Source organism: Sparus aurata, chromosome 2 (assembly GCF_900880675.1).
Source record: "Sparus aurata chromosome 2, fSpaAur1.1, whole genome shotgun sequence".
Taxonomy (NCBI): Eukaryota; Metazoa; Chordata; class Actinopteri; order Spariformes; family Sparidae; genus Sparus; species Sparus aurata.
Genome location: NC_044188.1, coordinates 34,347,773 through 34,360,066, shown reverse-complemented (window position 1 = coordinate 34,360,066; position 12,294 = coordinate 34,347,773). Strand labels below are relative to the sequence as shown.

Here is a 12,294-nt window from a genome sequence, read left to right as displayed (position 1 = left end):
CACATGAAAATGTAGATTTTAGCAGAAGTTTATCAACTAAACAAATTATATATAAACTGCCTTTCTGAATAATGGTGTAAATGATATCGTAGGCTGGTTCGCCCTGGAATACAGGTCCCCTTTCTCTACCTACTCATTTGTCTTCCAAAAGTGTCCAGGGTGGGACAGCCTGCGGTTCAGTTTGGGGAGTCTCTCCAGCATGTCTGCTAGCTGAGTGAAAGTGGGCCTGTCGTCTGCTTCAGGGGACCAGCAGGCAGACAGTATCTCCTGTTCGGATGACAGGAGGAAAATTAATGCATCACGCAAAACACTTCAACAACAGTTGCCATTGATCAATATTGTGTACTGCTTATATTTCAAGTGTGACTGTTGGCATCACCAGCATGCATCCACCTTGACTTTGATGTAAAAGATAGATCTATTGCATAGGCACCTGAAGCTCCAGTTTTTCTAATAATGCTTCAAAACACTTTAGACTGTTCTTAAGCATTCATAGCCCAGCAGGGCCACTTTGTGTGTACTAATTGCTTATTGCTTGTTTCTAATAACAAACAGCTCAAAGGTGTAATTTGAAAGAAAGGGTTCAAATTCAAAGGTAAACAGACTCACTGTGACCTCCTTGCCCAGGTTGGCTTCTGCCAGCACCCTCTTAATGCCTCCACTGCTGCCCAATAGCCAGATTTTAGCTTCCACAGGGTGGTCAGTGATAGGCCAGTCTCCAACCTGAAGCTCATACCAGATAGTGCTGAAAAATGTCACAACACAAAAATCAGGACAGTGAAACCACCTCACTTGTTAGATTCTTTCACATTCTATCTCAGTCCATATCCAGTGAGTCTAAACAAATAACCCTAGTGGTATACCAGTCTCATGGAAATGAGGTTTTCAAATAATATGTACAGTTGTAGAACATGTCTGATTAAATTTGTGAGCTGAACCTGTGAGGTTACACCAAAATCAATTTGACTCTGAGGTAATTAAACTTTATATGGGAAATGTGTGATAATAATTGACAACTACAGACCCAAAAAGACTCTGCTTTAATCTTGTTAATACTTTAAAATAACTTTAATTTACTATACTTTATTATTTAGCAAGAAAAATGAATACTGGAGGCCAGGTTGTTAAGGTTTGTTTTGTCAAAGGTCATAACAAAAGAAAAAAAGAGAAGAAAAGAAAAAAGTAATTTGCAAAAGACAAGAAAAGATCAGAATGAAGATTTTATACTGTGGGTAATGGGGGCGGGACTTGATAAGCTTTGGCTTCTCCCGCTTTTCCCTTTCGGCCATGTGTGTTGTATTATTTGAACAATGATGAAATGTGATGCTTATGAATTGACATGCCCGAAACAAACAACATAAATAAATACTGATTGATGTGAGCAGACTGTTTAATCAACATGAATCAATACCCAAATGCATAAACATCCGCAGCTTTGGAGAAAGGTAGCTGGTCCTCATCAACCTCTGGGCTAATTTTTTGAACAATCTCTGGAGCCAGGTAGTAGATCCAGCCTCGAGGTATCCGCAAAACGTTATTTCTTCTAAAGACACACACACACAGACACACACACACTCACATGAATGCATACACAGCTTACAAAGACAACAACCATTATTGGAGATACAGATCCATATTTAAAGAACCATTGATTTCTCTCCTACCTGCCTTCTTGTACCACTCCAGACATCCCAAACAGGCCAAAGTCTGTAATGACTACCTTGTTGGTGTCATAGAACACATTCTTTGACTTCAGATCCTTGTGAATGATGCCTTTGGCATGCAGATAACCCATTCCCTGTCAAGGAAATGACAAAACATTACTATAATTAGAAACTGGACATGAGGGGTAGCTGACATGTTTATGACACTATGGGTTGATTTCTTGTATCAAAAAAAGAATAATGTGATTCTGAAATAAAGATGAATGTAAGTACCAGGTGTCAGGTATAGTGATACATCATTCTCTTGTCTAAAAACAGTCATTACTATGTATTACCATTTAGGTGTAAATGTTTTCTACATTAAAGAAAGATACTGGATTTTGAATGATGAGAAAATTAAGATTTATGTGTTTTTTAACATCAACACAACCAAACATTTTTATTCATTTGGATAAGACTGAGAGACACACTTGTTATTTGATTAGTTCATATAATAAGCTCCTAGCGCTTCCATTGGTTCTCATAATATAATGAGCAAGTTTCCAATTGCAAGCAAGTATAATTCAATAACTATAAAACCTTACAACATGCTGGTTCTGGTCTCTTGTCCTCCAGTTCATGACTCTTAGCTCTGGCTTTTAACTCAACACCTTCTGGGCTCCTGTTTTTTGAAAGCCAGGGGCCCATCGGCCAACAAGAATGTTTGGGAATTGGCTTTTTTACTTTTACTGAGAGCCAAATATTGACTCCTAAAAGGCACCTAACCAGCCTGCCATCTGCAATATGAATAATCTTTAATTTTATAATTTTACTTTTTTTTGTATAGTTAAGTTTTTGACCCAACTAACCCAGATAACTTTCTGGCTCCATGAATCCTGGCTTTGACTTTCATGTTGAGATTGTAGTGTGTTTTATGATTCGTTAACTAGGCAATAAAGCTCGTCTTTTATTGAAAAAAGAGAAAAACTTGAAGTCAGACATTGTAGGATTGTATTTTTCAGTTTAGTGGAAGAATAGGTGTAACAATATTTGCTTTCCTTACTTAATTTTGTTCATTTATTGGACTAAAAGCTGGCATCATTGTTGGCATCATTTGATCGTTGCCCACTTTGTAGACTGTATATTTACAGAGGCTGAGTCCTCAGCAGCCGTCCAGGTCCGATAGCAGCCTGTGGCTGGCATGTCATCCCCTCCCTCTCTGCCCCATTTACTTTCAAATGATCGAAGCTGTCCTATCAAAACATTAATCTAATTTCTGACACAAATCAGGTACTGCTTACCTTTACAATATCCTGTGCAATCTGTCTTGTTTTATTGATGTCTAGCATTTGAACTCTTTCTCTTACAACAGAGTATAGAGTCAAACCTTTACAGAAACTGCAGAGAAAACAAATGCAAAATTGTTACAAAAAATGAATTCACAAATAAAATCAGAACATAAATATTCACCAAAACAACAATTCACATGTTATAATATAAAATCCCAAAGTATAACATTTGCATTTGTGACTGGAACTGGTCAGGAAACTAGGGAACAGCAACAAATTGAGGTCTCAGTTTTTTCTGGCGAGTTATGCACCTGGTGATGATGGCAAGGTGGGGTGGAGCCATGCAGGCGCCCATGAAAAGGACAACGTTCTCATGTCTGGTCTGCCTGTAGTTCATCACCTCCTTCTTGAACAGCTTCAGGTGATCCTGGTTGTTGCCGTCAATTTCCATGAGACGAATAGCCACTTCACCATGCCAGCGACCCTTATGCACCTTCCCCCAACGACCCTGGACAGTGACAAAGTCAAATGTTTCGAGTATGCTGGAACCAAATATTGATATATATTTTTGCACGAGGATTGAGTGTGTCTGTGTTAAATGTCTGTTCACCTTTCCAATAAGCTCCCCCAGTTGCAGTTGCTCATATGGAATGTCCCACTCCTGCAGGTACACACTGGTTTGGCTGGCCTTACGAGAGATGGGGTCCCTCCACCGGCCAACGGCCCCACGACGACATATGGAAGAAGGCAGGTCCTCCAGCCCGTCCTCATCACACTCCTCAGTGCTCTTCTTTCTGCTGAACTGGTCAGCTGCTTCCTCATCCTCAGTTGCATACGCTCCTTCCACCTCCTCCTGAAACAAATTTTAGAATAAGGGAAATGAGCATGGACACTGAATGGATAATTAATGACTGGTTTAGTTCAAAGCACTTTACAAACATGTTTAAATCCCCAGACATGTGAGAACAAAGTAACAATGAAAATAAAAACTTAAGTTGGAAAAGCATTATTTAAATTATATGTTCACCCAAATCAATAAAATTATCTACTCACCCCCATGTTGATGGACAGTCGGATAAAGTTTCCTAATCCACAAAACATTAATGAGTTTGCAGCAAAACAGTGTTGCAACACTCTCCCAAACAACTGAAGTAGATGGAGACATTATTTACACACTTTTCAAAGACAGCACAGTGGCTGCTAAGCTAAAAGAATAAGTGAGCACCTCGCCTAACCTGGGTGCACAAGTTCAACCACATGTGGACGCTGTACATCTTTTCAAATAAATTTTTTGTGTTTTTTAGGTCATTTTTTATGTTTAAAACAAGTAAAATGCTACTTCAGATGTTAAAGACAATGCTGCAATGCTGTGCTGCTGCAAAGCTCCAGGAATGTTTTGTGGTCTATGAAAACTCACCTGACTATTCACTGGCATGGGGGTGTGTAGATAAAGGTAGAATTTTCATTATTGGGTGAACTGTTCCTTTAAGGTTCATATTCAGCAGAATTAGGCTCATAGGGCACAATGTAAGAGTCCAGAGTTCAGTCATACAACTACCAGAATTTGTTTTATTCCTTGTTTAACACATTTTATAATACATTTCTAAATGCATTGTATTCATCATTGTTTCATGTCTATAGAAGATGTCTCTCGAGCTGGCTCCCCAAGAGCTCTTCCAACTTTCGGTGACAACAAATATGTCAGTCATAGAAAAAAAACCGCTTAACAACAGTACATTAGCAAGTGTTTACAGCACATAAGCACACCAGTCCAATAAATAACACAGACAGATAAGATTCCCATTACAAAACAAGGAAATAACACAGAATTTCACTTCACATTTGTGGTGGTGTAACTCAGTAGCCCCTTTCACACAGAGACGCCGCATAACGCCACAGTTACTACATTACTTTTGTTTGGTCCTGTAACATTGTTTTGTGGGACATATCTCTGTATTTAGTTGAGTGAGGGACCTGTGCAGTTACCAAACTGTCAGACCGACACTGGTTTGGTTCTCCAGTACTGCTCCTCTGATATTACCTCCAGAGGCAGATTAGCGCCGGCGCAAAATTTCACCCCTCGCCACCACTGAGACTTTCACACAGAGGAGGAGGCGGAAAATTGGTGCAGGATCGCCGCATCCAAACGGCAGTGTGAATGGGGCTAGTGTATGTGACTGCTAGTACTCACCGCTCCTTGTTCCACTGCTGTCAGCTGTGTCTCAGTGACACAAACCTGGGACACCCTGAGAGAAAAAACACATTAGTAAATAACAAAATAGCCTGATAGACACAGGGGTTTGGATATTTAAGTGTTCAAAAATCTGTCGGGATATACTGGTTTCTTACCATCAACACATAACATAAAAAAACATAGTGGTCAGACTTCTTTAAATGTGTGCTTCAGAACTGTAGGTAAGATATGTAGTGAGCAGGACCCGTGTCAGTGCTCTCTGGTGGGCAGACTATGAGGTAGAGACCGTGTGTCTGTATGACCTCAAACATGTGCTTCTTAATCATCAGCTGACATGGGATAAGATAATCAGCATAGCACCTATGTTGCTGTCTCTTACCCAGGATTATGGTAGCTGCCAGAATGTTGCACAGCAGCATATGCGGAAGCAGGAACATCTGTTGGAAAATACAACTTCAGAATACTAGACTACTGCAGAGTAAATGTCATTATTCAAAAATGTGTACTTTACATCTCTCAAACTGCCACAAATGAATCCCATAGGACTTCAGAACAAACCTGCTTCATGTTTACCCTGTATTACACACGATATGCAGCAATAATTAAGTGGGTGGTGCATGTCAAGCGGTTTCCACATGAATGTGGACCCATTTCCCAGCAGAACAATGCATTGTCTCAACATTTATTCACTTCACCTGTCCATGCTTTTAATGTTGTGGCTATATATATGCATATGTATACATACATACACCGGTTCAAGGAGACTAAATATTAGAAAACATATCTCAGCTTTAACATTCTGCTGTGAAGAACGTGCATTGCTGGAAACCTGCTTCCATTACACAGGGCTTGTGTGTATGCGAGTGAAACAAGTGACAAGGTGTTGACCTGGGAAGCGGAAGCGGTTGTCCCGGGAGCCCTGTGGTGACGTGTTGGGTGGGGGGGTGGCACTGACACTGGAGGGGTTACTCTGTTGGAAATGTGCTGGGGAGGAAGGAGCGGAAGAGGTGGCTGATGATGGGTTGCTGCTGGAGTCCAACTGGTTTAAACTGGAGGTAGGTTCCTGCTAACACAGACACAGACGCGCACACACACACACACGCGCACACACACCCACACACACACACACACACACACACGCGTGCGAGTCCATTATTGTAATAGTTAGAACCTTCCTTTGACAGAATGGGTCTCCTGCAGACTACTAACCCTGATACTATTTTCAACATTTCTTGTCTTTGCCTACACACCTCGAGCATGAAAACACCATATTATAAGAAAAGAAAAGACTCTTACTTACCTTTTTGGTTACTGTCTTTGGCAGAGTTCCAAACTGCAATGGGATCTCTACTGTGTGGTCAATCCGATTGTTGATATCTGATGGCACTGATTCCGCCCGACGCATCCTTGGCACTAAAAGCCGATTAAAACATTAATTTTACATTACCTTAACTATCAAAGGATAGGTTCACAATTTTTCAAGCCTCAATTAAAACAGTGCAGGTGCCCACAAGTCTCAGAGCTATTCTGTCATTTTAGTTTCATTCAATCTCCATCCTTTCCTCATGTTCCATCTATAACCACGCTCCTTATGCTTCCTAGCTAAAATTCCACTTTGTAAATGTATGAATGTAAAAAATGAATTTTCATGAATGGAAATGCTAGAGTCCTACACCACAGTAATGGCGACGTCATCTGAGGGCAGACATAACTGACATGCCTTATGCACCAGTTATTTCTTTGAAATGAGTTTACACACACAGTGTACACTAGAGCATTTGGAAAAAATATTTAGGTATTTTCCTGAAAACTAAATTTTGAAAAAAGAAAAATGTAAGAGCTTACACGTGAGAAATGATATCCGACATGACGGAGCATCTTTGGTACATTTGTTGTGGCACTTTAACCTGCAAAGAGATGGATACGACACATCCTAATGAGATCATACCAAGCAGTACTACACAGTGGGGAACTTTATATTTACTTCTTCTTACTTGCAGTGTTTGCACTTGACACCAAACATCATACTCTTGCGACACACTTGGCACGTCTGGGATAGCCAGGACTTGGTTGAAAACCTTCAAATACCAGCACAGAAAACTTTTCATAATTTCATAGTGACACGGTCTTCTTCAGTTCATGCAGATGAGATCAACCTGAGAAACAAAGTCAACGCGTAAAAAAGACCAGAAATCTCAGGAACCATAAATTCACCAAGACCCAATGAGCCATCTTTATTTGCTTATGTGTAGATTTTAACCTGAATTCGATGACTTTGAATATAATGTGGTATCTAAGCAACATTTTTTAAGTGTTAGTCTAAAAGCCCACAAGTGGACTACATAGATTGTGATATTAATTTAAAACATTGAATAAACAACTAAAATGATCAACAGAATTTAAAGAGATAACCAACTTGACGTTATAGTGTCTATGTATTGTATACAGAGACATCTACTGAAGTAAGCATGATAACCAGTTGGCCATGGCTTGTCCTGGTCCAAAGCTCATTAGCTAGTGGTGTAAACACTTCCCTGGTCCCTGAGCTCCCGTCCATATAGCTAGGCACACAGCTAACTGAGCTAACTAGCTAATGGCAGCTACAGTTAGCAGCAGGTAGCAGTGAGGTAGGTGATATACTGCCCCCTATTTGTTTTAAGTATGAATTTGACAGGTGACTTACTCTTACATATTGCACCTTAAATGCAATGCAGGACAGAAAGGTAGATGGTAGATGACAGGCCATGGGCATAACAGTTTGCACAATGCTATGCTAGCAGAGCTAAAATCAATGAAAAGAACACAAGCAAGTGATTTGCTGAGCGTATTTGTCCACTATAGTTAGTGTTATGTTCTCTATGCCCCTGTGAGATTTGTAGGCAAATTTTAGGAGATCAAGTTGTTTCCTGACAGAGGCCTGAAGATGGGTTCTTACTACTCTCCATACACTTCCTGTAGCTTGAAGTGGTGTGAGTGCAATTTGCCTAAATTTTCTCAAAGATGTTGCTCCAGAGATGTTAGGTATCAGGTATTGTGGAAATTAGCTGCAAAGCAGTGTGACAATCCCTTTAAGATGATGAGAGCATATTTTTGAAAACAGAGCTAAAAGTAGAGATAATGGTCATGTAACTGCTCAATGTGTAAATAAGCAACTGTTCTCCATATCACCTTAGATGGTGATGATGTCAGTGTTGTGTTTAGAGCAGGGGTCACCAACATGGTGCCCACGGGCACCAGGTGACCCCCAAGGACCACATGAGTAGCCCTCAGGCCTGTTCTAAAAATGAAAATTGAATATTGATATTATCTGTTTCCCACCTTGTTAAGTCATTGTTGATAATTATTGTGAGAAATCATTAACGTGATTAGTGTCTTCACATAGATGAGTATCATTAATCATTAATAATCATATATAACTAAAGGCAAACTGAGCAAATTTGTTATTTCAGTGTATCAAACTGGTAGCCCATCGTATGACTCAGTACTCATGAAGTAGCTCTCAGCTTCAAAAAGGTTGGTGACCCCTGGCTTAGAGATTGTTTCTGCTCCCCCAATGGCCAAAAATCAATTAAAGTAGATTACATACATACTAAATTCAATGACAAGATGCTGTTAGACAGAAGTTGTTGAGACACATAGGCCAACCGATACCAGCACCCGGCAGCTCTGCTAATAGTGGGCCAAATATTGTAATTGTTGTCTTTTTGACAAATTGTGGTCACAAGGTTTTACATAAAACTGAAATTTAGGCCAAATGAGGCCAATCAGAGACTTACCAGAAAATCAATATTGGCTTGAAAAAAATGGGTTACAAAGTGCAATCCAAACCTTTTCAGCCAGTTGCTGAGGCTAAAGCAACAGTTACATATTGACTGTCTGCCAAGATAAACAGTGGGTTAAACTGAGCACTCTGCATTCTTTAGATTCCTGGATTTTTACAACAAGCCATTCTTTCCAGACAGATGAACTGACTCCACAGCAGGCTTGGTCTGAATTTGGACTGAAGTGTCTTATCCCAAACTTAACCCTAAGTCACACTGTTTTCCCGAGATGGACTCATAAGCAGTTCACAGGAATGACAATGGAGTATCAGTCAGCCAAAGAAAATCCCAAATAGTATGAAGACATGCATGTTTGTTTAACCACCAACAGCAGCCAATCAGTCACTGCTGCCACTCACCTAGACTATACAAATTATGGTCATTCTAGATCTGTGGGAAAGCATTATAAGCTAAATCTACAGATTCTACATATTAGGGGAAATGTAGTTAGTCCAGCTCAGCTATACTAGGGGTTGCAGAAGACAGATTTACAAGAGAAAGCAGTAATGGCCTCTAGCATATCCAGTGAGCTTGACCCACACTTGGCACTCAAACTCAGAATAGCTCTCCTTTTGCATCCTCAAAAAAATCATTGTTTTTTAGATCCTCTCCAACTTCATGGAAGAACTTCATGCTAAAACTTAATTTGTATAGGTTTAAGTCCCTCAGTAACTTTTAACTACATAAATCAAGTGTAACCTTCCCTCACAGCCCACAATCACTCAAAATTATGTGACATGTCATCCACAAGGTCCGTAATGTATAGCGCAACTACAATTATAGTGTAACTTTCACATTGTCCCCCGGTCTTTTATTCTAAACAAGGCAGGAGGTTGGTGGTAACGTACCTGTGTGTTACAGCCAGGCCAATGTCTCTCCTCAGTGTCTGAGGGGAACTCCTGTGCATGGTCACATCTGTGAAGAACATCAGAATGTATTATGTGAAAAAACAAAGAGAGACCATTAGAGCAGAAATGCAGTTGGGTATGTGTTGACGACTCACTGTCCAGCAGGGTAGGGTTGGCAGGCATCATGTATGGGGCTGAAGCTGGGATAGGGCCTGGTGTTCGGGCAGACAGGAGCGGTGACCGCAGTGCTGAGTCCTCAGTACTGTTCCCACTGCCATTTAAATGAATAGCAGCCAACACTTTGTTTTTCTTACAGGTTCTGCAAGGACAGTGAGCACATGACAGCTACTTAAAATCCACTTCATTCTGTGACACAGTGACAAATAAGAACATCAGAACTAGCTGAAAAAAGACATGTCATGTTATTGAAAGAAGGTAAATCATAGCATATTTTTATTTTTTTTTTTGCATTTGGAGCAGACTACCACTTTAGCCAAAATGTTGACCAATGTGTGAGAGAGGGTGGGTCAGAGTGAGCCTGATGTCTTAAAGTACAAGAAGTATGGTGTGTGACTAAAAGCAAAGTCTACACCTGCACATCCCAGCCTGCAAAACAGCTCTGCCCCAGATGCCTCCTACTGTACCAAATCCATCAGTGACCAAATTAGTTAGAAAGAAAATGCAGCACTATCTTTAAAATGAATATATACATATAACCACAAATAACAAAATATTAAGCTTGTCTGAACATGTATGAGTTATGATACATGTGATAATGATAATGGTTTGGGACACCATACATATTGTCGGCTTTCATTATTGTTTCCATGGTTTGGTAACATAGGGGTCAACAACTTGATTTCGATTTACTGACATAAACATCTGGCTGTAATTTTGGAATAAAAAATGTGTAGGAACCCTGACTGTGTCGCTCTTGCTGATTGGCATCAGGCGCATTACACATTATTTAAATATTTGTTATTATAGTTTTAAAATGACAGGACATGAATTAGGGAAAACAACAAAGTTCTCCAGCTGGACTTAAATCGGGACAATTCATAACAGTTCATTGTTAGCATCTGAACATGGTATTGTGAATTTAAAGAAGATCCAATGTTCATGTATCTGGTAGGGGGGATCAATTCTCTGGCAGAATCCAGTATCCTTTTATTGGGGGTCCTATTAGAATAGGTTTACATACTTTAATTTTAAAAAAAAAACACATAATTTTTCTCATATGATGCATTGCTACAGAACTACTTTTCCCACTGTGTCTTGATATTCCGTTTCAGATACAGAGTGAGACATCCGCCTCGGTTCAATCTTTGGTGAGAGCTGCACATATGCGTTACTTAACCAGTAGGATGTAGCCAATCAGAGGCAGAGTAGGGCAGGTCATGCTGCGCAAGGTAGTGTGATCCAAAATAACAACACTACAGCAACAGCAACTATATGTCTGCTGACTGACTGGAGTGTATATATTTTATTAGAAATATATCAAACTATATATTTATATAACACCTGTTACACAGTGATGCACATAAGGAGCCATGGAAGCATTATGGCACAGCTTCGAGTGTACTGACTGGGACATGTTCAAAGCATTTGCTACTGACAATCATCACACGCGGATGGAGGAGTATGTTGAGTCTGTGTCTGCATACATCTCTCTATAAAAGCAAATAACCTCTGTCTGTCTGTGTGTGTGTGTGTGTGTGTGTGTGTGTGTATGTCTGTGTGTATGTGTGTGTATGTGTGTGTGTGTGTGTATGTGTGTGTGTGTGTGTGTGTGTGTGTGTGTGTGTGTGTGTGTGTGTATTCCTCAAATATCTCTGCGGATCAGGATCAGACTAACCTGAGAGTTTCAACATGGCTGCTGCGTGGTTCAAGGGTGTGCTATTTCGCGTTTGTTTGGACTGCAATGATACCGTTAATAAATTATTTCATAAATGCTTTACAAGTTCCACAAGCATTGTCCACCGGAGCCACTACAGTCACGTGCGCACCAGAGCCAATCACTGCACACCGTGGCCACGCGCGCACCAGAGCCAATCACTGCAGAGCCCACTGCGACCCCCCACCTTAAGAAACAAGCAGATTTACACTTGCAGCGGCGCGAGCTGGACCGGGATTTTGCCGGCGGTTCGGTCCCGTTCTGTTCTGTGCATCTAAACTGACTGTTGTGGATTAATGAGATTAAACGAGTCCGGACCGAATCTGTTCGGGTCTGAGAAGATCCGGAGACGCGCGGACAACAAAGTGGAATCGGAATCTGTGGATGTTCGTGTGTAGCTAGCCGCTAGCTACACGGCCCACCTCCCGAAGCGACGGACCAGAAGCATCGGCACGTCCAAAACCGGACCTAGGGTAAATAATGTCCGCCACGCTTTTTCGCGAACATCGCCGTCACGTTTGCTTTGTGTCTGGTGCAGGAAGAAACGGTAAAAACGGGCTTTTGTCATGAAAGTGTCCAAGCAGCAAGTTTGGTTGTTGAGGAAC

General features: G+C 40.7%; 1 protein-coding gene across 1 annotated transcript in view; it reads right to left on the bottom strand.

Annotated features, from left to right (window-relative positions):
* Positions 1-12,294, bottom strand: part of LOC115596658 (kinase suppressor of Ras 1-like) — a 69,761-nt gene that overhangs the window by 3,263 nt on the left and 54,204 nt on the right. Inside the window, exons 5-19 of the mRNA XM_030441936.1 lie at positions 9,951-10,114; positions 9,796-9,862; positions 7,121-7,204; positions 6,972-7,033; positions 6,427-6,539; positions 6,015-6,192; positions 5,506-5,563; positions 5,124-5,178; positions 3,543-3,785; positions 3,244-3,440; positions 2,945-3,041; positions 1,665-1,798; positions 1,412-1,543; positions 610-745; positions 134-267 (exon numbers count right to left, since the gene is read on the bottom strand). Of these exons, the coding sequence (XP_030297796.1) occupies positions 134-267; positions 610-745; positions 1,412-1,543; positions 1,665-1,798; positions 2,945-3,041; positions 3,244-3,440; positions 3,543-3,785; positions 5,124-5,178; positions 5,506-5,563; positions 6,015-6,192; positions 6,427-6,539; positions 6,972-7,033; positions 7,121-7,204; positions 9,796-9,862; positions 9,951-10,114 (1,854 nt within the window). The remainder of the gene's footprint in view (positions 1-133; positions 268-609; positions 746-1,411; positions 1,544-1,664; positions 1,799-2,944; positions 3,042-3,243; positions 3,441-3,542; positions 3,786-5,123; positions 5,179-5,505; positions 5,564-6,014; positions 6,193-6,426; positions 6,540-6,971; positions 7,034-7,120; positions 7,205-9,795; positions 9,863-9,950; positions 10,115-12,294) is intronic.